This window comes from Lacerta agilis, chromosome 17 (genome assembly GCF_009819535.1).
Source record: "Lacerta agilis isolate rLacAgi1 chromosome 17, rLacAgi1.pri, whole genome shotgun sequence".
In the NCBI taxonomy this organism is placed as follows: domain Eukaryota; kingdom Metazoa; phylum Chordata; class Lepidosauria; order Squamata; family Lacertidae; genus Lacerta; species Lacerta agilis.
The window spans coordinates 37,076,478-37,097,756 of NC_046328.1; the positions used below are offsets into that span (position 1 = coordinate 37,076,478).

General features: G+C 48.1%; 1 protein-coding gene across 1 annotated transcript; it reads right to left on the reverse strand.

Annotated features, from left to right (window-relative positions):
* Positions 1-2,448: 2,448 nt before the first annotated feature.
* On the reverse strand, positions 2,449-21,102 carry RFX5 (regulatory factor X5). The gene is made up of 12 exons (XM_033135923.1): positions 21,003-21,102; positions 20,347-20,534; positions 19,618-19,685; positions 16,340-16,477; positions 14,257-14,290; positions 11,899-11,981; positions 10,331-10,450; positions 7,788-7,904; positions 7,416-7,497; positions 5,908-6,106; positions 4,917-5,011; positions 2,449-3,929 (listed from the first exon to the last, which is right to left on the reverse strand). The coding sequence occupies exons 4-12, from the start codon at positions 16,462-16,464 to the stop codon at positions 2,676-2,678; spliced, it is 2,109 nt and encodes a 702-aa protein (XP_032991814.1). The 5' UTR covers positions 16,465-16,477; positions 19,618-19,685; positions 20,347-20,534; positions 21,003-21,102; the 3' UTR covers positions 2,449-2,675.
* Positions 21,103-21,279: the final 177 nt, after the last annotated feature.

Consider the following 21,279-nt stretch of genomic DNA (forward strand, 5'->3'; position numbering starts at 1 on the left):
GACGCACCTAAATTGAGGATCCCGGGAAGCTGGTTTATGCTCAGTCATCTAGCTCAGTATTGCTGACCCCGACCTTTCCACAAAGGTGGAAACAAGAAGAAATACCGACGAAAGAAGATTGGACAGTGAAACTGATGGAATATGCAGAACTAGACAAAATGACGGGAAGAATTCGGGAACAGCGGGACCAGAAATTCATCAAAGACTGGTTTAAGTTTGCGAACTATTAAAAAGACAATTTGCAGTTGAATACGTTAATAGGATTTCTAGAAGCTTTGTAGTTAATATGCAGAAATATTATTGTAAGTATGGTAGTTAAGAGTATGCATAAGAATTTTGATAATGTAAGCAATGGTAGATTAAAGAAGTATAATATTAAGATATAATTCTGAAAGCCACGTGGAAGGTCTGAGGGAAGTCACGGCTATGCTAGCCAAAATTGGAAAATGTATGTGAATATATGTTTTATTTTTTGTAATAGTATAGTATAAAATAATAAAAATCATTTATTTAAAAAAAAGTATTGCTGACCCCGAATCCCAGCAGCTCTCTAGGGGACCCAGGCTGATTCCTGAGCCAGATGTGGGGGCTGCCAGCCGATGGATAAGGAGCCTGTGACCCTCCAAAAGCTGATGGACTCCAATCCCCAATCTTTTTTGGGGGGTGGGGGGAGACCTCAAAATTGTCGATTCTTTCGACTTGCCTCAGATCCAGGACAAAGCGCCGCTTTTCAGAAATTCCCCCCCGGATATCAATTCTGCCAAAACCGGTTGGACTCTCCCAGTTACAGAAGATCACTCTGTCGTTTAATGGGGAGAGTCACTGCCAGTCAGAGTGGGCACTACCAGCCGGTATGCCGGCCAATGGGAGTTGGGACAACAGCCAGATGGCCGAAGGTTCCCCAGGTTAAAGCTGCATGGACACCAAACATTTAAATTATTATTTAGTAAATTTACTAGTCCTCTTTTTTTTTTTTTTTTAAATGAAACTAACTCCAAGCAACTTGCACAAAATATTAAATAACACAGAACTAAGCACACACCACTCACCCCAGGAATCCTGGGAAGTGTAGTTTCTTAAGGGAGTTGGGAATCGTAGCTCCGTGAGGGGTAAACTACAGCTCCCAGGAGTCTTTTCGGGGGGAGGGAATGGTTTCAAAGCATTTTAAAGAGGCTTCTTGTCAGAAGCAGTTGAGGTCTTCTTCACCAAAATTTAATTTTTTTAACCACCTTTCATCCAAAGATCAGAGGATGCTATACAATGTTCCTGGCTGGGGAGGGCGGGGTATAAATAAAATTTTATTATTATTATTATTATTATTATTATTATTATTATTATTATTATTATTATTAAATAATAATAATATAGAAACACAAAAATACTTAATATGTTGACAAACAAAAACAGCAACCTCCTCCCCAGTTTAAAAAGCCACAGCTTGTTTAATCCTAGTATCCAAGAGGCACAGGGTTTTATACAATTCTGCTCAGCATGGACCCACAAAAAAAAAAATGGATTTAAGATAGGCCTATCCAGTAATTTCAACGGGTCTAACTCAAGAGTAGAACTCACCCACCATTTTTAAGGTCTGGAGCGGCAGAGGAAATGAAGCAACTTTTAACAAAACATATACAACCATTATTATTTTTATTTTAAAAAAATTTAATGTGCATATGGTTTCTTCGGTATTTATAATCAAAACAAGAGACGGCAAAGGAGAACTTAGAAGAGGTGAGTAGCAACTCACACGAGTAACAAAAAAAGGGAGCAGCAAATCCGAGTATTATCTTTTTTTTTAAACTGCCCACTGCTCTCCGGGAGAGAGACTGGGGGATATGAGGGCGCCACTGGCCTGTGGCCAGGCTACGACTCTTGCTCTCCCTGACCACTAGGCCTGCTGGCTGCTGGGAGTCCAGCAACATCAGGAGGGACACACACACACCCCTCCAAGCCCCTGAGCTGGAAATGGAGAGGGGAGAAGAACAAAACTCTTTGGGATGTTGGCTGCAAGATGATTGTCTCTAAAGTTCAGAGTGGAAGGGGTTTTTTGGGGGGGGGGTCAGGGTCAAGGTCAGGATCCGCACTCGGAACACAAGAGAAATATTTGTGCAGAGATTCCAAACGTGAGATTCTCCTCCCCCTGCCCAGCCCTTTGAAGTCCCAAGGAGAGAGATCGGTATTGGGGGGGGGGGTTCCCCGTAAATACCCCCCATTCCCATTCACAGATGTGGCCTGCCCAAATGACCTTCGCAAGAACCTTTCCTGACCGCAGTTTAATTCCCGACATTTTCACTCCCCTGATCAGAGAGGGGTAGGCCACTTGGGCTTTCGAGAAAAGGGGCCGGGTGTGCGATGGGCACTGGTGGGCCAGGAAGCCGGGAGCCGGACAGTAGGTGGCGCCAGAGCCCACGTCAGGCAGAGACCAGCATCCACTGAGAAAGGACTATTTGGGGAGGGGGGGGGCGTTGCACACAGCCAACTTCTCAGCCACATGGCCTTGCATGGAGGCCAAGGAAGAGGCATGACGGAAAGTCGCTTTTGCAAGCTCACATCGCCGTGCATTTTCCCCCCTACACGCGTGCATCAAATTAGTAAAAGCAAGCAGAACCGGGGTGCCTTTGCGTGGGAGAGTTTGGCATTGGGAGACGCACGCCAGAGGAGGGGTGGGGGTGGTGTTATCGGCTGGGGGCCTGTGCCGATGTCCCTGGCGGACTCGCCGTCTCTGCCGCCTTCCCCTGGTCCGCGCTGACCCTGTGTAAGTTTACGGACGACGGCCGCAAGCCACAGGCCTCTAAGCGACCCTTGGTGGGCGGCGGGGCAACTTTGCGCATGGAAAGATCGGTGGGTTGGAGGTCACATTCTGAGGAGCTATCGCTCTCCGGATCCTCCCAGTCCCTCGCGACGGTGATTCTGGTCCCAATCCCTGGAGCTGCTGCGCCTTCAGCCAACTGCCGGGGCTCCCTCGAGCCACTTCCTGTCCCTTTGGAGCCACTTCCTGTCTCTTTGGAGCCACTTCCTGTCTCCTTCCAGTCACTTCCTGTCTCTTTCACAACCACAGGCATGGCGGACCTCCGGCCCCTGATGACGCTCACCTGGGTGGGCAGGACAGCGGCTTTGGGGGCAGGACTGACAATGAGGCTGCCGGCCCGGGAAGGGCCCTCTGCGCTCGTCTCCTGGGGGAACGGGCTCTTGGGCTTCCCAACATGGACCACCTCCACTTCCGCGCTCTCTTCCCGAGACCCGGAGCGGGAGGAGGGGCGCGTGGCCTGGTCGCCGTAACCCACAGTTACGACGATGATGTCCGAATCCTCCTCGGTACTGGGTCCTCCCTCCTTAGAGGTGCCCTTCTCGAGCAAAGGGGGGTCCGCTTTCTTGCGGGGCCGACCCCGCTTCCTCTTTGCCGTCGCCTCCCCGGGTGCTTCTGCGGGCCGCTTGGCGGGGGGCTTGGCTCTCTGCGGGTCGTGGGGGCTCCATTGAGCCTCGCAGCCGTTCACCCCTCCTCCGGCAGGGGCACTCTTGGGCTTCAGCGGGACCTCGGTCACGGGGGGCACTGCCACGTTGATGACCGGCATCATGTTGATGACCGGTACGGCGCTCGGAGGGCTGACCATGCCAGCTGGCCCGTTCACCGCGGGGGCCAACAGAGTGGACGGCCCCGGTCCCACGGAGAGAGCCATCTTGACTGTGCCCCCCGAGGCAGTCAGCTTGGGCGCCAAGACGGTGGGGGACGGGTGCATGGCTGCCACCCCCGGAGACACCACCAGCCTGTCCCCGGGCTGGACCTGGACACGGGGCAGCAGCAGTGGCAGCCGAGCCACCAAGGCGTTGACCTGTGGGTTGCTGGCGGACTTCGCCAGGGCGTCCGCCGGCTTCTTTGCCTCACTCCGCGAAGCTGTGGCCGAGGGCTTGGCGGCGTTTTCTGCTTTGGCCTGAGGAGAGGAAAGGACAAGAGAAGCGTCGGGTTCAACTGCCCTTTGGCCCTCGGCTGAGCCGTAGGCTGGAGGCCCAAACCCAGGGATGAGCCACAAGGCCAGAGATAAAATGGGTCAACTACAGATGGGGCTGCAGAAAGCAAGAATCCTGCCCCATTTGGGGGTGTGGTTCCCCCTCACAAAGCTGAATTTCGACTTTTGAATCTCCGTGCCCCACCTGCCACCACACCTGGGTCTTTAGACTTCTTCCAGTGTGGTGTTGTACATTGCACCAGATCACGCCTTAGGGGCATTTTTGGGCACGGTGGCAATATGATGTTGGACTGGTCCAACTAAAAGCTCAATTCTGCGTCCAGGGCAGCTGTCTACCAGCTCCATCTGGTACGCAGGCTGACACCCTACCTGTCCGCGGACTGTCTCACCAGAGTGGTGCATACTCTGGTTATCTCCCGCTTGGACTACTGCAATGCGCTCTACGTGGGGCTACCTTTGACTACAACTAATCCAGAATGTGGCAGCTAGAGTGGTGACTGGGAGGGGCTGCCGAGACCACATAGCACCGGTCCTGAGAGATCTACATTGGCTCCCAGTACGTTTCCGAGCACAATTCAAAGTGTTGGTGCTGACCTTGAAGGCCTCGGTCCTGTATACCTGAAGGAGCGTCTCCACCCCCACCGTTCTGCCCGGACACTGAGGTTCAGCTCCCAAGAAGTGAGGTTACAGGGAACCAGGCAGAGGGCCTTCTCGGTAGTGGCACCCGCCCTGTGGAACGCCCTCCCATCAGATGTCAAGGGGATAAACCACCACAGACTTTCCAGAGACATCTAAAGGCAGCTTTTGGGAAACTTTTATGCAGGAAGCCACCCAGAGTAGCTGAGGCAAAGCAGTCAGAAGGGTGGGGTATAAGTAATAAATTGTTGTTGTTGTTGTTGTTGTTGTTGTTGTTGTTGTTGTTGTTGTTGTTACTACTACTACTACTACTACCTGGGTCTGCTTATTGTCTGAACTCTCCAGGCCTCCTGGCTCATTTTTCTTCACGGTTTGGGGCGGCCGTTTGTCACGGTGGTTCTCGGTAATTTCTGCAACCAGAAAAGATTTAGATCAAGAGACCCTTCTCTGAACGAAGCTCCCAGTTACAAAATAGGAAAAAAAATGGGGAAATCCCTGCCTTATACAGAACCAACCCATTGGTCCATCTAGCTTAGTATTATCTACACTGGCCGGCAGCAGTGGCTCTCCAGGGTTTCAGGCAGGCCTACTTGAAGACGCCAATAGAGGATGGAACCAGGGACCTTCTGCATGCAAAGCAAACGCTCTACCCCTGAGCTTGCTGTAGACATAAAGCAAGATTCTAGTCCTCATGGTTTTGACCGATTTAACTCAGGAGCTGCTCTCGACTGCGTCACCAATCTAGCTCAGTGTTGCCTGCAGGCTGACAGAGGCTTTCTCAGGGGCCAAATTGGGACCCCCAAGAGTGGCCCGCGATCCAGATGTTCCCCACCTGTTTTATCTCGTAAGTCAAGAGGTTTATATTTTGTATTCCAATGTGGGCATCACTCTTATCTACACTCGCAGGCCGCTTAGAAGCCTGCGGCAATTTACAAATTAAATTATATCAACAAGAAAACCACCTTCAAATACCTCAAGGACTGCCGCCCTTGGAAGAGGGAACGAGCTTGTTTTCTCGTGCTCCCGAGGGTAGGACTCGAACCAGTGGCTTCAAGTGGCAAGGAAGGAGCTTCCGACTAAACACCAGGAAGAACTTTCCGACATTAAGAGCTGTTTGGCAGTGGGGCAGACACCCAGGAGCGGTGGTGGACTCTCCTTCCTTGGGGGTTTCTAAGCAGAGGTTGGGTGGCTGCCTGCTGGGATTCCTGCACTGCAGGGAGGTCCCTTCCAACTCTACAATTCTAGGATTCTAAGAAGAACCCGGCGGGCAGCGCGATGGAGGTGGGCGAAGCGAGGGGTCTCCCACCTGAGACCACCATGGCCATGATGAGGTCGACGTGGGGCGAACGGGAGCTGATGATATGTTGCTGGATGAGGAACTGGGCCACCTCCACGATGTTGTTGAACGAGCGCTTGAGGATCTTCTCGGCCCAGTCGCAGGTCAAGGCGCAGGCCGCTTCCATCACCTCGTCGCTGTAGGACTGGACCACCTCTGGCCGTTCCGGCTGCAGGAGAGGAAGGAAGAACAGGAGCAGTGAGCAGCACCAGGCCTCCTCTGGCACAGTTTCCCCACCTGCCCTCAAAAGCGGCTCTGAAGCGCCGCTTTGGGCCCAGAGATGCCACTGTCTGTTGTACACGCAACCTCCGTCTTGAGCAGGGGTAGGCAACCTAAGGCCCATGGGACGGATGCAGCCCAATCGCCTTCTCAATTTGGCCCACGGACGGTCCGGGATTCAGCGTGTTTTTACATGAGTAGAATGTGTCCTTTTATTTAAAATGCATCTCAGGGTTATTTGTGGGGCATAAGAATTCATTCATATTTTTTTTCCAAAATATAGTCCGGCCCACCACATGGTCTGAGGAACGGTGGACCGGCCCACGGCTGAAAAAGGTTGCTGACCCCTGGGTTAAGGCGATCCCACAGGTAATCTGGTCCCAAGTTGTTAAGGGCTTTGCATGCCTATAGTAACACCTTGAACCCGGCCCAGTGGCAAATTGGCAGTTCTCTGAACACAGCCGCTATACGCAGACCAGGGTGGAATCTAGACATGTATAAAAACCGCTTTGAAAATGCTTTTTTAAAAAGCGTTAAAAAAAACAAAAAACCCCACTATGAATTTTCCATAAGGCTCACCATCGCCACCTGGTGTCACATTGTATATCGCACTTAAAACACACTTAAAGCGTTTTATTTGCAGCTGTGTAGCTGAGCCCCAGACCTCACTCCTGTCAGCAATTCTGCTGCAGCGTTCTGCACTAACCGCGGGTTTCTGGATCGAGTGCAAGGGAGGCCCCATGCAGAGCACATTGCAGCAACCCTCAATTGTCTTTGCCTTGTTAAAACCATTCCTTATCACAGGGCAGGGGGGTGGGCAATAGGGCAAACACCAGACACAACAGATGTTGGGCTTCCCCATACCACCTAACTGCTGGGAGCTGGGTGCCAGCCACACCTGCAGGCCACAGAGTTAGCTACCCCGTATGCGTGACATTTAATATTCCTTTACTATTGGCCGCAAGGTGTTAAGAACAGTACAAAGATCCCTGTCTTGGTGAGAAGCAGCAGCAGCAAAATAATGAAACCTCCATGTGCAGAGGCACTCTACTTCTTAACAACAGGTGCTGGAGACAGGTGACAGGATATGGTTGCCATCGTCACGCCGGAGGCTCTGCGGTCCTCCAGGGATACCCGATCATTTGCTACCTGGAAGAGGACGCTGGGCTAGGCGAGTCTTTTTGGCTAACTTCCTTAACGCTCTTCAAAACACAAGAGACACGCTCAAGAGAATAACGAGACAAAAACCAGGGCCTTACCGACTCCGTCTCTTTCAGATCCAGGCTGGGAAGTGGGGGCATGTTCACCACAGTCTTCCTCCGTATCCCGCTGTAGCAATACGTGGGGGGGGGGGGAAGAGTTAAGGAGGAAACTCGAAAGGCTGCGTTTCCATTGCCCACATCCATTTATTTCATGGCTGGGGAGAAGAATCTGCACTGCGCCTGTTTTTCGTTTGGAGGTACCAGTTTTGTGAAGGTGGGACGTGCGGCTGGGCCCCCTCCGGAGCACAGAAAGGTTGTGCTTGCATGTGTTTGGGGGGGCGTGAGACAGACCGCCGCAGACTTTCGCGGACCTCACTGCCACCCCTTCTGCCACCCACGCTTTGTACACACACACACACACAAGGATATTTCGACTGCCCGCGGCCCCCCAGCCTCCTCGCTTTGATGTTCGGGAAGATTTCCCGGATGATCTTGCCGAAGTTGGCTGCGCTCAGAGAGCGGCTGCAAAGGTTGTCGCAGTAACGCCTGCCGGGGGAAGGACAAAAAAGGAAAGCCGGTTTATTTATCAGTTGCATTTAGATCCCATCTTCTTCCCCTCCCAGGAGCTCAAGGCAGCATTTACGGTTCCCTCCCCTCCTTGTTCAATCCCAACAACCCTGTGAGGCAGGTTAGGCTGAGAAGTCACCCCCAGGGAGCTTCGTGTGGCCAAAAAGGAATCTGAACCCTGGTCTCTCCCGGGTCCACATCCGACACACTAACCACTACACCACCGCTGCCTCGCTTATGGTTTACATGTTGTCTCCGAACATTTTTACACATCGCTTGGGAAGACAGGCAAACTAATATCAGCATACCAGAAGAAGCAAAGATCACCAGTGTTGAAGCAAGGATTCTTCAACATCAACTTCGTTGGACTGGTCATGTTGTGCGGATGCCTGATGATCGTCTTCCAAAGCAACTACTCTATTCCCAACTTAAAAATGGAAAGCGTAATGCTGGTGGTCAACAAAAGTGGTTTAAAGACTCTCTCAAGGCAAATCTAAAAAAATGTAGTATAAACAACTGGGAAACACTGGCCTGCGAGCGCTCCAGTTGGAGAACAGCCTTTACCAAAGGTGTCATGGGCTTTGAAGACACTTGAACTCAGGACGCAAGGGAGAAATGTGCCAAGAGGAAGGCATGCTTGGCAAATCCACACCGTGATCAACTCCTGCCCGGAAACCAATGTCCCCACTGTGGAAGGACGTGTGGATCCAGAATTGGCCTCCCCAGGCACTTACGGACTCATTGTTAAAACCGTGTTTATGGAAGACAATCTGACTCGGCTACGAGGGATCGCCAAAGAAGAGGACAATGTGTTTACGAAAAACACCCCCATCACGTATTAAGTGGTATATTCTCCTCTAGAAGGATAAATTAAACGCCATGGATCCATTAAGCTCAATTCTCCCACATACCTCTTGTTTGTCTCACTAAAGATGTTTTTATTTTTTCCTTTATTGGTGGAGTTCTATCCATGTTGGGGGTCTAGTATTTAAATCTCCACCCAACAACAACTTACAATAGACAAACTGATTCAAATTTGCAAAACAATCATGAAACCTACCCATATCAGGACCACAGATATCGGCCACAGCTATTTTAGCACATAAAATTAAATAGCGCCCATTAACATCAATGACAGTCTGCTGTGCATCAATCAAAAATCCTTTTTGTGCCAGGATAGCCACACCCTTGGCCTTTTTGGGGCTGTTTGCGATAAATACTTGTCCCACCCAGCCCTTCTTTGTGTGCTTCCTCCTCATGAGGTCTGGAGGGTGGCAACACGAGAACGGGGCCTTTTCTGCCGTGGCTCCTCGTTTGTTGAACACTCTCCTCAGGGAAGTTCGCCTGGCACCTTTATTATGTATCTTGTTTTTATTAAGTATTTTGTGTTTTTATATTGTGATTTTATATTGTTGTTGTTTTGAAATAGTCTTTCTTTGATTTTACAAGTATAAAATTTTAACAATACTACCATTCACGTACACATTTATACTGATTCCTCTGAATCTCTAGACTTCCCACCTCCCCTCCATGGGTCCTTTCTATATATAGGGTGCCTGCATTCTGCGTGGACTGGTTGCATGGCAACAAGTGCAAATGGCTTTAGATACCTATTAGGTCCATAAATTACCATATGGCATATATTCAACACAAAAAAACAGTGACAATTTGATATTGACTAAGGACAGCTGGTGGCGCTGTGGGTTAAACCACAGAGCCTAGGGATTGCCGATCAGAAGGTCGGCGGTTCGAATCCCCTCGACGGCGTGAGCTCCCGTTGCTCGGTCCCTGCTCCTGCCAACCTAGCAGTTCGAAAGCACGTCAAAGTGCAAGTAGATAAATAGGTACCGCTCTGGGGGGAAGGTAAACAGCGTTTTGGTGCGCTGCTCTGGTTCGCCAGAAGCGGCTTAGTCATGCTGGCCACATGACCCGGAAGTTGTACGCGGGCTCCCTTGGCCAATAAAGCGAGATGAGCGCCGCAACCCCAGAGTTGTCCACGACTGGACCTAATGGTCAGGGGTCCCTTTACCTTTAAGAACCAATGATTTCTTTAATAATATTTTATCCTGGTGCATTAAACGAAAAACTTCCCTGTTGTGTGTGAGTGGTGCAGCCCTCCCAAGACCACGCAGGAATGCAGCAGTGAGGTCCTGTGACTCAAGTTCCCCCACATCCAACCAAGAAAGCTGCCCTATCACTGGGGTCTGCCTGGCTGGGTGTGGTCCACCCACTAACTGGTAGCAGCTCTCCAGGCCTGGGGTCTTTCCCCGTCCTACTCAGAGATGCAGCGAAGAAGACTTCGGAGGGGAAGGTTCTGGACAAACAGTCCCCGTCTGATTCTCCAGGCAACCTCTCCCCACCCTGCAGAGACGCCTCTGGTTCCCGTCTTCGGAGCCAGAACTCACTTGTAAGCATCGAAGACGTCTTGTTTGGGCAAGCAGGTGTCCGGGTATTCCTCGAGGTGATTTCGGATCCAGGTGCAAGCATGCATGTGCTCAGCTGAGCTCAGAGAAGTCAGGTCCAGGCTGGCGGCCCCGAGAAAGGAAATAAATAAATAAATAAATAAATAAATAAATAAATAATATACCGACCTATACCTGCATGCCTAAGGATGGTCACAGCATAAAAGCACAATATAAAAACACAAAGCACATAATGAAGAAAGAAAGAAAAAACCCAGTAATCCCCACCTCCCCGGCTTTTGGCAAAATGTGTGTAAATTCAGCACCCTCTTCCTTTTCCCAGCACACAAGTGTCCCTCGAGGAACACCTGACATCTTTCAAACCCTGCCCCTCTCGCATTCAAAGCCTGCCTCATGAGGTCCACCAACTTGAATTTCAACGGCAATTCCAAGGGTGGATTCTCAGGCCTGCACCTCACAGACCCCTGCATCCTCCGGATCTATAAGGACTAGAAACCTGCTCTTTTGTTTTTAAATTCCACGGCAGCACTTTGTTGGTTTTTAGGCCTAGCTGGAAGTCTCTCTCTCTCTTTTTTTTAATAAAGAATTTATTGGCATTTCCACACAAAATAACAAATCAAAAACATACATACTACATAAAATACAAACACACTACAAAATACAAATAACAATCAAATAAAACTAATACATACCTAACACCCCACAGGAACACAGGAACACACCAATATAATTATTTTAACCTTATTTCAAATCTTACTTAGGGGACTTCCTCACGTTCTCTCTTCTGCGTTCAGTTCAAATTTACTTTAGTAACTTTGTAACTACTTTAGCACTCATTAACAATTATTCTTAATCCTAATTTAACATCTTATCTTATCTCTATCAACTTATTCATAACCATGGTATCTAGCATAAAAAATCACAATCTTAACTTCTTATATACTATTTTAACCTAACATTGTACAGCTGTCGCCTATATATTCACCAATTTCACTTCAAATGTCCAACTTTTCACGTTGTTTCAAATATTCTTTAAATTTCTTCCACTCTTCGTGCACCTTCTCCTCCCTCTGGTCTCGGAGTTTCGCGGTCAGTTCTGCGAGTTCCATATAGTCAATTAACTTCATCTGCCAATCTTCTACTGTTGGGAGCTCTTCACCTTTCCAGTTTTTAGCAATCAAAATCCTAGCAGCTGTTGTGGCATACATAAAAAATACTCTATCTTTTCTGGGGGAAGTCTCACTGGTTCGGCTAAGCTGTAGGCCGCCGGCTGCCAACTGAGTGACGCCCTATAGGGTCCACCTCTGCCTACAATGCTTTGCTTCCAAGTTTCATTCCTACACTCGTTTATGTGGGCAATGAGGGCAGGCCCAGAATACATCTCCCATGGGGCTGGATTCGCTCGGAGGCTGCTAGTTGCTGACCCCAGAATGATTTTTATTTTAATTTTAAAGAAACCAGCTTTCTAATTTCCTTGCCTTTCCACACACCATTTCCATCCCTCCAGTATATATAAAGCAGTAAACGAACAAGATTAGGGAATCACTCACTTTTTCTCCCCGGAACTTGGGCCAGAAGGAAGTTGGAGGTAGAGATAGAGCTTGGCATGGTCAGTAAACCTCTGGACATCTTGCTGTTTTCATAGAGTGGGGAAAGAAGAGACACGTGAAGACCACCAGGAAATGAAAGCTGCCAACTGCCACCCACAGATATAAACGAAGTAAACACGAGCCATGTCTTGTGGCCAGCTTTTACATCAAGGACTTCCTCTCCCCACAGGAAACGACCCGGACCCTGCGGTCATAATCTGAGGCCCTTCTCCGGGTGCCCCTTCCATGGGGGGATCTGGAGGGCGGCAACATGAGAACGGGGCCTTTTCAGTGGTAGCTCCCTGCTTGTCGAACCTTCTCCCCAGGGAGGCTGAACTGGCGCCACCATCGTTACTTGTCTTTAGGCGCCAGGCAAAAAAGCATTTCTTTTCCACCAGGCCTTTGGTTTTTAATTATCAGTGGCGCCTGCAGCACAATGGGTCAGCGCACCTGGCCCTTAACCAGAAGGTTGGTGGTTCGAGCCCACCCAGGGACAGCTGTGGAAAGGATTCCTGCAATTGCAGGGGGTTGGGCTAGATGACCCTCAGGGTCCCTTCCGGCTCTACAGCTCTATTATTCTGTCCTTTCCAATGGGTGGGATGCTTCATTCCTGCCTTTTAAAAGCATGAATGGGTTTTCACCCTTCCTCCCGCTTTCATTTTATGCTGCGCAAATGATCCACCGCTAACACACTATTATCATGTTAACGACATGCTTTGGAATACACCTGGTGTTTGCCCTCTGCCCACCGACTTTTGCTCTCCAATTTTTCGGAGCATCCTTTCTGGTTAAATGCCATCTTCCCCTGCCAATAGCCTCTTCCGCTGCCTGAGCTTCCTTTCCGAGAAAAAAAGACAGGTAAATAAGGTATCCGCCCATCGGTCTCCCTTCCTCTTCTTCATTTTATTCCTTTAACCTAGAGACACTCGCCAGTAACTCCTGCGCCCATCAATTCTTTATTTAAAGGTCCGACCCGAGCATATTCCACACTGAAATGTGCCACGTCCCGCTTTCTCCTTATTATAGCGCTTCTAATTTGCTTCTAGCTTTGTTTTTGTAGTTAACTTCTTATAAAGGGACCCCTGACCATTAGGTCCAGTCGCGGACGACTCTGGGGTTGCGGCACTCATCTCGCTTTATTGGCTGAGGGAGCCGGAGTACAGCTTCCGGGTTATGTGGCCAGCATGACAAAGCCGCTTCTGGCGAACCAGAGCAGCGCACGGAAACACCGTTTACCTTCCCGCCTGGAGCAGTACCTATTTATCTACTTGCACTTTGACATGCTTTTGAACTGCTAGGTGGGCAGGAGTTGGGACTGAACAGGAGCTCACCCCGTTGCGGGGATTCGAACCGCCAACCTTCTGATCGGCAAGCCCTAGGCTCTGTGGTTTAACCCACAGTGCCACTCGCGTCCCTACTAGCTTCTTGCAGTAACCCTCTAAAACATCGATCGGGAACGACAGGTGAATCGCGAGGCTACACCGGACAGGACATGGCAGATTTTATTGCTGCCACAATCAACTCCAGCTACGACTCAACCAGACCAAAAGAGTAACCCATGCCCTGCACTAGAATGCAGTCTTCTGACAAGACACCCGTTCTATCAATTTCCATGAATGCTGCGAAAACGGAATGAGAAAGGCACAAACCATTTTTCTTACAAGATACAAATTTCTGGCCAACCACATGCCACACCTCCCTTGCCTTTAAGCAAGGGAACTCTGGATGGAGCGTGGATGCTCAGTTTCCTTTCCGGTCTATTTCTGTGGCTTTCTAGACTCCTCCCAAAATAATAATAATTATTATTATTATTATTTTAAAAATCACCGTTTTTTTCAATAGCTCCTCAGCCTTTCGGCTAAGGCGTAAAAACTGCTGCTTGTCATTTAGGAGTAATGCTAGTTTTAGTAAGCGCCGTTTTAGGATTAATGATGTGCACTGCTAGCATTGCTAAGGATAAATTGGAATGGGGAAAAAATGTGGACGTGGGTCCCAGGTTGCAGGCTGGCAGCCAGTCTTGGGTCCAGACCAGGTGATGATCGCTGCGCTACAAGAATATCAGAAGCGCTGCGTCAGGCGGAAGCCGCCCAGCATCCTGTTCTCACAGAGGCTTATCAGATGCAACTGGCAAGCAGGACACTAGTGCGAAAGCGACTGTCCCAGTCTCCCAGCGGATGGTATTCTGCCTCTTAGGACACGGGAGGGAAAACCCAGACCATATTTACCCAAAGCGCAACTCATCAGACACATATTGTACGAACAGATGCATGTTATTTTAGTTCCCCAGCTGCTTTTGAAGTGCCCCATCAGGCCACTCACCAGTATGTAGTCGATCTTGCACTGCACTGATTTCCTGTAAGAAGAAAACCATGTGTTACTCTCTTGATTTTTTTCAGCTCCCTTCACCCTCTAGGACATGTGTAGGCAACCTCAGAATCAGGCGCCAAACAGGTCTCTCTCTCTCTCTCTCTCGTTGCTTGTTCAGGGTGCTAAGAGTGGTTAAGAGACCCCGTTCCGCTCAGGGATGGATCGCTAAACCCCTCCAAGAATGGTAGGCCTGTGACGAGGAACAGAAGTCTCGTCCTCACCACTCTCAGCACCCTGAGCAAACTACAGTTCCCAGGATTCCTTGGGACAGACACCCCCAAACTCGGCCCTCCAGATGTTTTGGGACTACAATTCCCATCATCCCTGACCACTGGTCCTGTTAGCTAGGGATGATGGGAGTTGTAGTCTCAAAACATCTGGAGAGCAGAGTTTGGGGGTGCCTGCCTTAGGGGGAGCTGCGACTGTTTAAAGTGGCATGGGGCTGCTTTAAACCTATCGTTCTTATTCGGGGGGGGGGGGGAATATATATTTATTCGTTCACAAAATTCACATACCGCCTGATTGTAAAACAAACCTCAAATCAGTTCACAAAAGAAAACGGTGACGTTACCAGGAAAAAAAAGCAGTTTAAAACGACTCTTTGTAAACATCCGGAATTAATTAAAACCAGCAATAAGCTGGAAACCTGATTAAAATGCATGCCAACTTTCTACATGTCTGGATGCAGGCTGTGCCTAAGCAAAGATGGTTCTAGCAGGGGCCTAAAAAAAGGACAGGGATGTGTCAACAGGCAAGGAGTGCTGTCACACTAAAAGATATTTGTTGTTGTTGTTGTTCAGTCGTTCAGTCGTGTCCGACTCTTCGTGACCCCATGGACCAGAGCACGCCAGGCACGCCTATCCTTCACTGCCTCCCGCAGTTTGGCCAAACTCATGTTAGTAGCTTCGAGAATACTGTCCAACCATCTCATCCTCTGTCGTCCCCTTCTCCTTGTGCCCTCAATCTTTCCCAACATCAGGGTCTTTTCCAGGGAGTCTTCTCTTCTCATGAGGTGGCCAAAGTACTGGAGCCTCAACTTCAGGATCTGTCCTTCTAGTGAGCACTCAGGGCCGATTTCCTTGAGAATGGATAGGTTTGATCTTCTTGCAGTCCATGGGACTCTCAAGAGTCTCCTCCAGCACCATAATTCAAAAGCATCAATTCTTCGGCGATCAGCCTTCTTGATGGTCCAGCTCTCACTTCCGTACATTACTACTGGAAAAACCATAGCTTTAACTATACGGACCTTTGTCGGCAAGGTGATGTCTCTGCTTTTTAAGATGCTGTCTAGGTTTGTCATTGCTTTTCTCCCAAGAAGCAGGCGTCTTCTAATTTTGTGACTGCTGTCACCATCTGCAGTGATCATGGAACCCAAGAAAGTGAAATCTCTCACTGCCTCCATTTCTTCCCCTTCTATTTGCCAGGAGGTGATGGGACCAGTGGCCATGATCTTAGTTTTTTTGATGTTGAGCTTCAGACCATATTTTGCGCTTTCCTCTTTCACCCTCATTAAAAGGTTCTTCAATTCCTCCTCACTTTCTGCCATCAAGGTTGTATCATCAGCATATCTGAGGTTGTTGATATTTTTTCCGGCAATCTTAATTCCGGTTTGGGATTCATCCAGCCCAGCCTTTCGCATGATGAATTCTGCATATAAGTTAAATAAGCAGGGGGACAATATACAGCCTTGTCGTACTCCTTTCCCAATTTTGAACCAATCAGTTATTCCATATCCAGTTCTAACTGTAGCTTCTTGTCCCACATACAGATTTCTCAGGAGACGGATGAGGTGATCAGGCACTCCCATTTCTTTAAGAACTTGCCATAGTTTGCTGTGGTCGACACAGTCAAGATATGATGTACCAGTTCCATATTTGCAAGAAATCATATCTAAAAGATATGATTTCTTGCAAATATGGAACTGGTAGATCTGGTGCAAAGGGGGAATAAGGAAGGAAGGAAGGAAGGAAGAAAGGAAGGAAAGAGGAGGGAGAGAAGGAAGGAAGGGGAAAGGAATCAGAAGCGTCTCCCTTACGAAATGGTGCCTCTCAGTTTCTGCAGCAAGGTACTCGACTCCATGGCGACGCCCTGCGGATCCGCCTCTAAGCCTTCGCTCACGTTTTCCGCCATCTTCGTATAAAGTCCGTTGTCGTCCGCCATGGCACCCGGTTCCCTGGTTCAAAGAGAGAAAGAGGACCCCCAACGCCTTAGTCCAGAGCAGCCTGCGTGTGCGCATGGCGCATGACCACCCACCCCCGGAGAAAAACAACCCAGTGCCGGTCCTACTCAGAGTAAACCCACTGAAATTAACAGTAACTTAAGTTCATTCATTTCAATGCCTCTACTGTGAGCAGAACTGAATGGGATACAACGATCTGGCCAGGATCTCGCAGCCTGATTTGCTCGGATTGGCTATTTGGTGTGTACAAACGGGAACTGGTAATATTTCACGGCTTGTAAATTCTGGTCTCCATGCTAAGACTTCGCTCCCTTTGCAGAACTGGAAATTGAACTGGTCTTCTGTGGAGGGATGAGGACAGGCCCTGCATTGTCCCTGCTCAGAGGACAACCGTTCGAAATTCGATAGACCTCTGTTAGTCGTGTCCATTTATCTTAATGGGTGTCTTTCTGAGCAGAGCCGATTTCTGCATGTTGTATGGATGCTAAAAGGCGCAGCAGCAAGTCTGGCTGGGGATTTCCAGGTCAGCTGGCAAGCCTAACCTTCTGAGGTTACACCAATGGAAGAAGTAAGGCGCCAAATTACGGATCGGTTACAGTATCATCGAATATATGACACGTTTAAATTAGATTTTTAAAAATGGGTTTCCGGATCAAAGCTCACAGTTTGAAAGAGAACTGTTATGGAATAAGGATAAATTATTGTCAGAAATGTATAGCTTATTATTAGAATGGGAAACAAAAGATGAGTTACGGTTACAGGTAGGTAGCCGTGTTGGTCTGCCATAGTCAAAACAAAATAAAATAAAAAATTCCTTCCAGTAGCACCTTAGAGACCAACTAAGTTTGTTCTTGGTATGAGCTTTCGTGTGCATGCACACTTCTTCAGAGACACACGAAAGCTCATACCAAGAACAAACTTAGTTGGTCTCTAAGGTGCTACTGGAAGGATTTTTTTATTTTATTTTGTTTTAAAAGATGAGTTAGTTAATCAAAACTTCAATGACACACTGGACATAACATAGACCTAAACCTCTGGGAGAAACTCTGGAAGAGTGTTTCGAAATTTACCGCCTGTTATACTTTGAAAGAGAATTATATGAAAATGATACACAGATAGTATTTAACACTGAATAGGTTGGTTAAGATGTACAAAGTAGGATCAGATCTGCGTTGGAAATGATGAGAAATGGAAGGAACATTTGTTCACATGTGGTGGACGTGGGAAAAGGTGAAAGGCTATTGGGAAATGATTGACAATGAGTAAAAAAAAAAGTTTAAAATGACATTCCACCCCAAAAACCTGAGGACTTTTTGTTAGGAAAAGTTCAGTCTGAAGTTCCCAGTTGTTAGAAAAAGTTATTTACGTACGCAACCAAAGCGGCTCGAATTTTGCCAGCCCCAAGATCGAAAGGGAGTGAGATCCCTATTTAGGAAGATTGGCAACTTAAGACGATAGAATTTGCGGAGGAAGCAGGTTTAACTTATAGAACAAGAGAGCAAGAAGAATCTTTATTCAAAGAGGAGTGGAATCTTTTGGCTGAATCTTTAGAAAATAACTGCGTGCAACTGAAAACGCTGGTAGAGTTTAGATAAATTCAACAGTATGGTAAATTATTTGAAGGATTGCAAAATGGAGAAACGATTGGATTGGTTATAGTAAAATATGCAGGAAAGATAAGTAAGTTAAAATAAACCGTGAAAGGGGATGGAGGGAAGTCAATTGTTACATGGTATTATGCAAAATGTTTATTTTGGGGTGTATAAACTGAAAAAATAATAACCTTCAGAGCTTGCAACAGGCAAGCAGGAAATTCGGCTGAAAAAGCAAGCAGTCAGTAACATGATCACTCCTGAATTTGTCCAGTCCTCTCTTAAAGCCATCCAAGCTGGTGGTCCTCACTTCCTCCTGTGGCAGTGAGTTCCACTGTTTCTTCCACGCCTTCAAAAGCTGCCCGTCATACCACATCCATCCTGTGGACCTCAAGATAAGATTTCTCTTCCTCCCACCCCCGCAATGCCTCTGAAACAAATTCAGACTCATCTCCCGGGAGATATGAGCTCCTTTCACACCTCCGTTCTAACCTTCACCTGAACTGCAAACTCCTCCAAGGTCCATGGCCTTGTGAGAGAATCCTGCCTAGCAACAGCGAGATCCTCCACTTCTGGGGGCTGAGATTGGTCAGAAACCATGGCAACAGCAAGACGAGCATGTCCAGTGACTTAACACTGGCCAGGGGGAGAAAAAAGAAGCGTTTTAAGTAAAAAAAAAAAAACTACCCGTTTTCCCAAAGCGCAGAATACAATCTTCCTGGGGAGGAGCAGTCCTGCAAAGCCCATGGATGAAAATCACACAACAGCACCTGCCAGTGTGCCACAGCCTCTTGTTAACTTGCTCAAACTCAGCCGTTTCTCACCCTTTCCACCCCAAATTCAGCAGGGGCTGTCCTCAATCCTTCCTCCCCTACTCTGCCAAGTTTCAAACCGTTGCTATGAAACGTTTCCTAACTATAAGCCGTCAAACCTGCTCTCCCTCACCCACTATTTCTCATCCTAATGTTGGGATGCGATCTGTCACATGCTCCCTTAAGCATAGCCCTGTAATTCTATTTTTTTTTTAAATTAGATCCCACATCAGCCCAAAAGCCAGTTCTTTTGCAACCTGATGTGAATATCTGGGCACTCTGTGCGTGATCAAAGGCACCCACCTCTTGACAGAGGCTTCACAGTATTCAGAGCAGAACCCGGGTAATTCAAACCTGTAAGCTCTTTGGGGCAGGGAACTTTCTCCTGACCATAAACAGCCCTGTACATTGCTGACATGCAAACAAGTTAACAAGAGATTTCAGTCTCTTGTCAAACCGCCTGCTCATCAAACCGCCCATCACAGTTAAGTCGCCAACTCTTTTTTGCTGCCAAGGCTCCTGAGCTTTTAACAACAAACAGAAACTCACCAGCTGCTTTGGCAGAGAGATTTGGACTCATAAATTTAAACCACATCGCCCCAAAAGAATCGGGGGAACTGTAGTTTACTCCCCAGAGTTACAATTCCAAACACCCTGAGCAAACTACAGTTCCCGGGATTCTCAGGTGTGACCCTGAAGCCAGCAGTCGAACACATCAAGCCTTACCTACCTCACAGGGTTGTTGTGACGATAAAATGGAGAGGGGAATACAGCAACATGTATCCCACCTTCAGTTCCCTGAGGAAAACAGACATATGCACATAAGTCAATACATTCATTTTTTAAAAAATGTTTTACTTTTTATCTTATGAATTTATTTTAAACATTTTTTTTTCATTCTTCATTTCTGCCAGTCAGCCGACAAAGGCACCTGTGGCAATGTACAATGCGCTAAACTCAGTTTTCAAACAAATGTAAGCTCCTTGGGGGCAGAGACCTGTGCCCACCATTAAAGGCATGTGTGGGGAGAGAAAGCTGGGGACTGTTTTAAGCATTGAACATGCTGAAATCAACCTTTCATGCTCTGGATTGATCGCAGAAGGCCAGCCACCCCCTCAGCGTACATTTTAGACGTTAAAGATCAGGCTTTTAATTTTAAATTCCTGCATCCCACGCCGAGCTGACTCAGAAGTTCGGCTAAGCACCCTCGTGTCAGGTTTTCAGCAGCTGTGCAAATCTAGACGTGTGCATTACAGAGAAAGAAATACCCGTTGTTCATCACAGTGCCCTACCTATTGTTTTGGCTTTTAAGCAACTCCCAAAAGGGTTCCAGGGAGAGCTCATGTGAAGGGCTGCTGGGTGCTTTTTATAAATATACAAAATATATCATTGACAGACAATCTGTCTCTGCTGACGGTACATTTCTGCCTTGCGGGGGGGGGGGATTACGGTAACTCACCAAGATTGCTACTCCAATTGGATTCCCTCTGTTGGATCCAGATTAAAATCTAAACACCCCATAATAAACACGCACATTCCTTGGGCGGGAAACTTAAGTTGATCTCCTCCGTGCCCCAGAGGCGGGTGATGATCATCCTAGCAGCTGCACCACGTATTTAAATTCCAGGAGGAGGGAAATTCGAATTCCTGGAGTGATGATGATGTGGGAAACCCGAAACCTCCCTTTGCAGAGAGAGATTGGGATCACAAACCACCTCTTCTTCCCCATCCTCCTACCCAGACATGATTTTCAGAAACCCTCATTTTTCTGGAGTCTGTTTCTACTCTTAAGATGCATGCACCTCAATCCAAAAACTCCCCATTAAAAAACAAACCCAGGCGCCTTTTAGCAAAGTTCCTCCATCAGTCCAGGTGCATTTTAAAGATGGGGGGTGGGTGGGCACTGTCTGGATCCATGCCCTCTTTTTGGAAACCGATCTCTTCCTTCCAAGATCTCCCTCGAACACACCCGATTCGATCCGTTTCCTTAATCTAAGGTTTCCCAGGGGAACCCCCAGAATTGTAAACTCCCCCTCCCCAACCACTCAACCTCTCCCTCCCTCTCTCTAAATATATATACGTATATTTGGGGAGAGAAGGTGAAATGGCACTTACCTTTTATTTCAGGCTCAGATTCCTCTTTCTGCAGCTTTTTAAGATTCGGGCCGCGTTTTGCAAAAGGGGAAGGCTCAGGAACTCAGCAGCAGCAAACATCGCTCCAAGCCCCAAACTTCTCCCTGCTCCCCAAAGAGTTAATGGATTCCTTCCCCCCCCCCCCAAAAAATAATAATATTTCCTGAGTCTTCCTGGCCCTTTTTGACCCCCTTTCCCCCCAATGCGGATTTCCTACTCTGCTTGCAAAAGGACCCGCCCCGTGCTAAATAACAGCGAC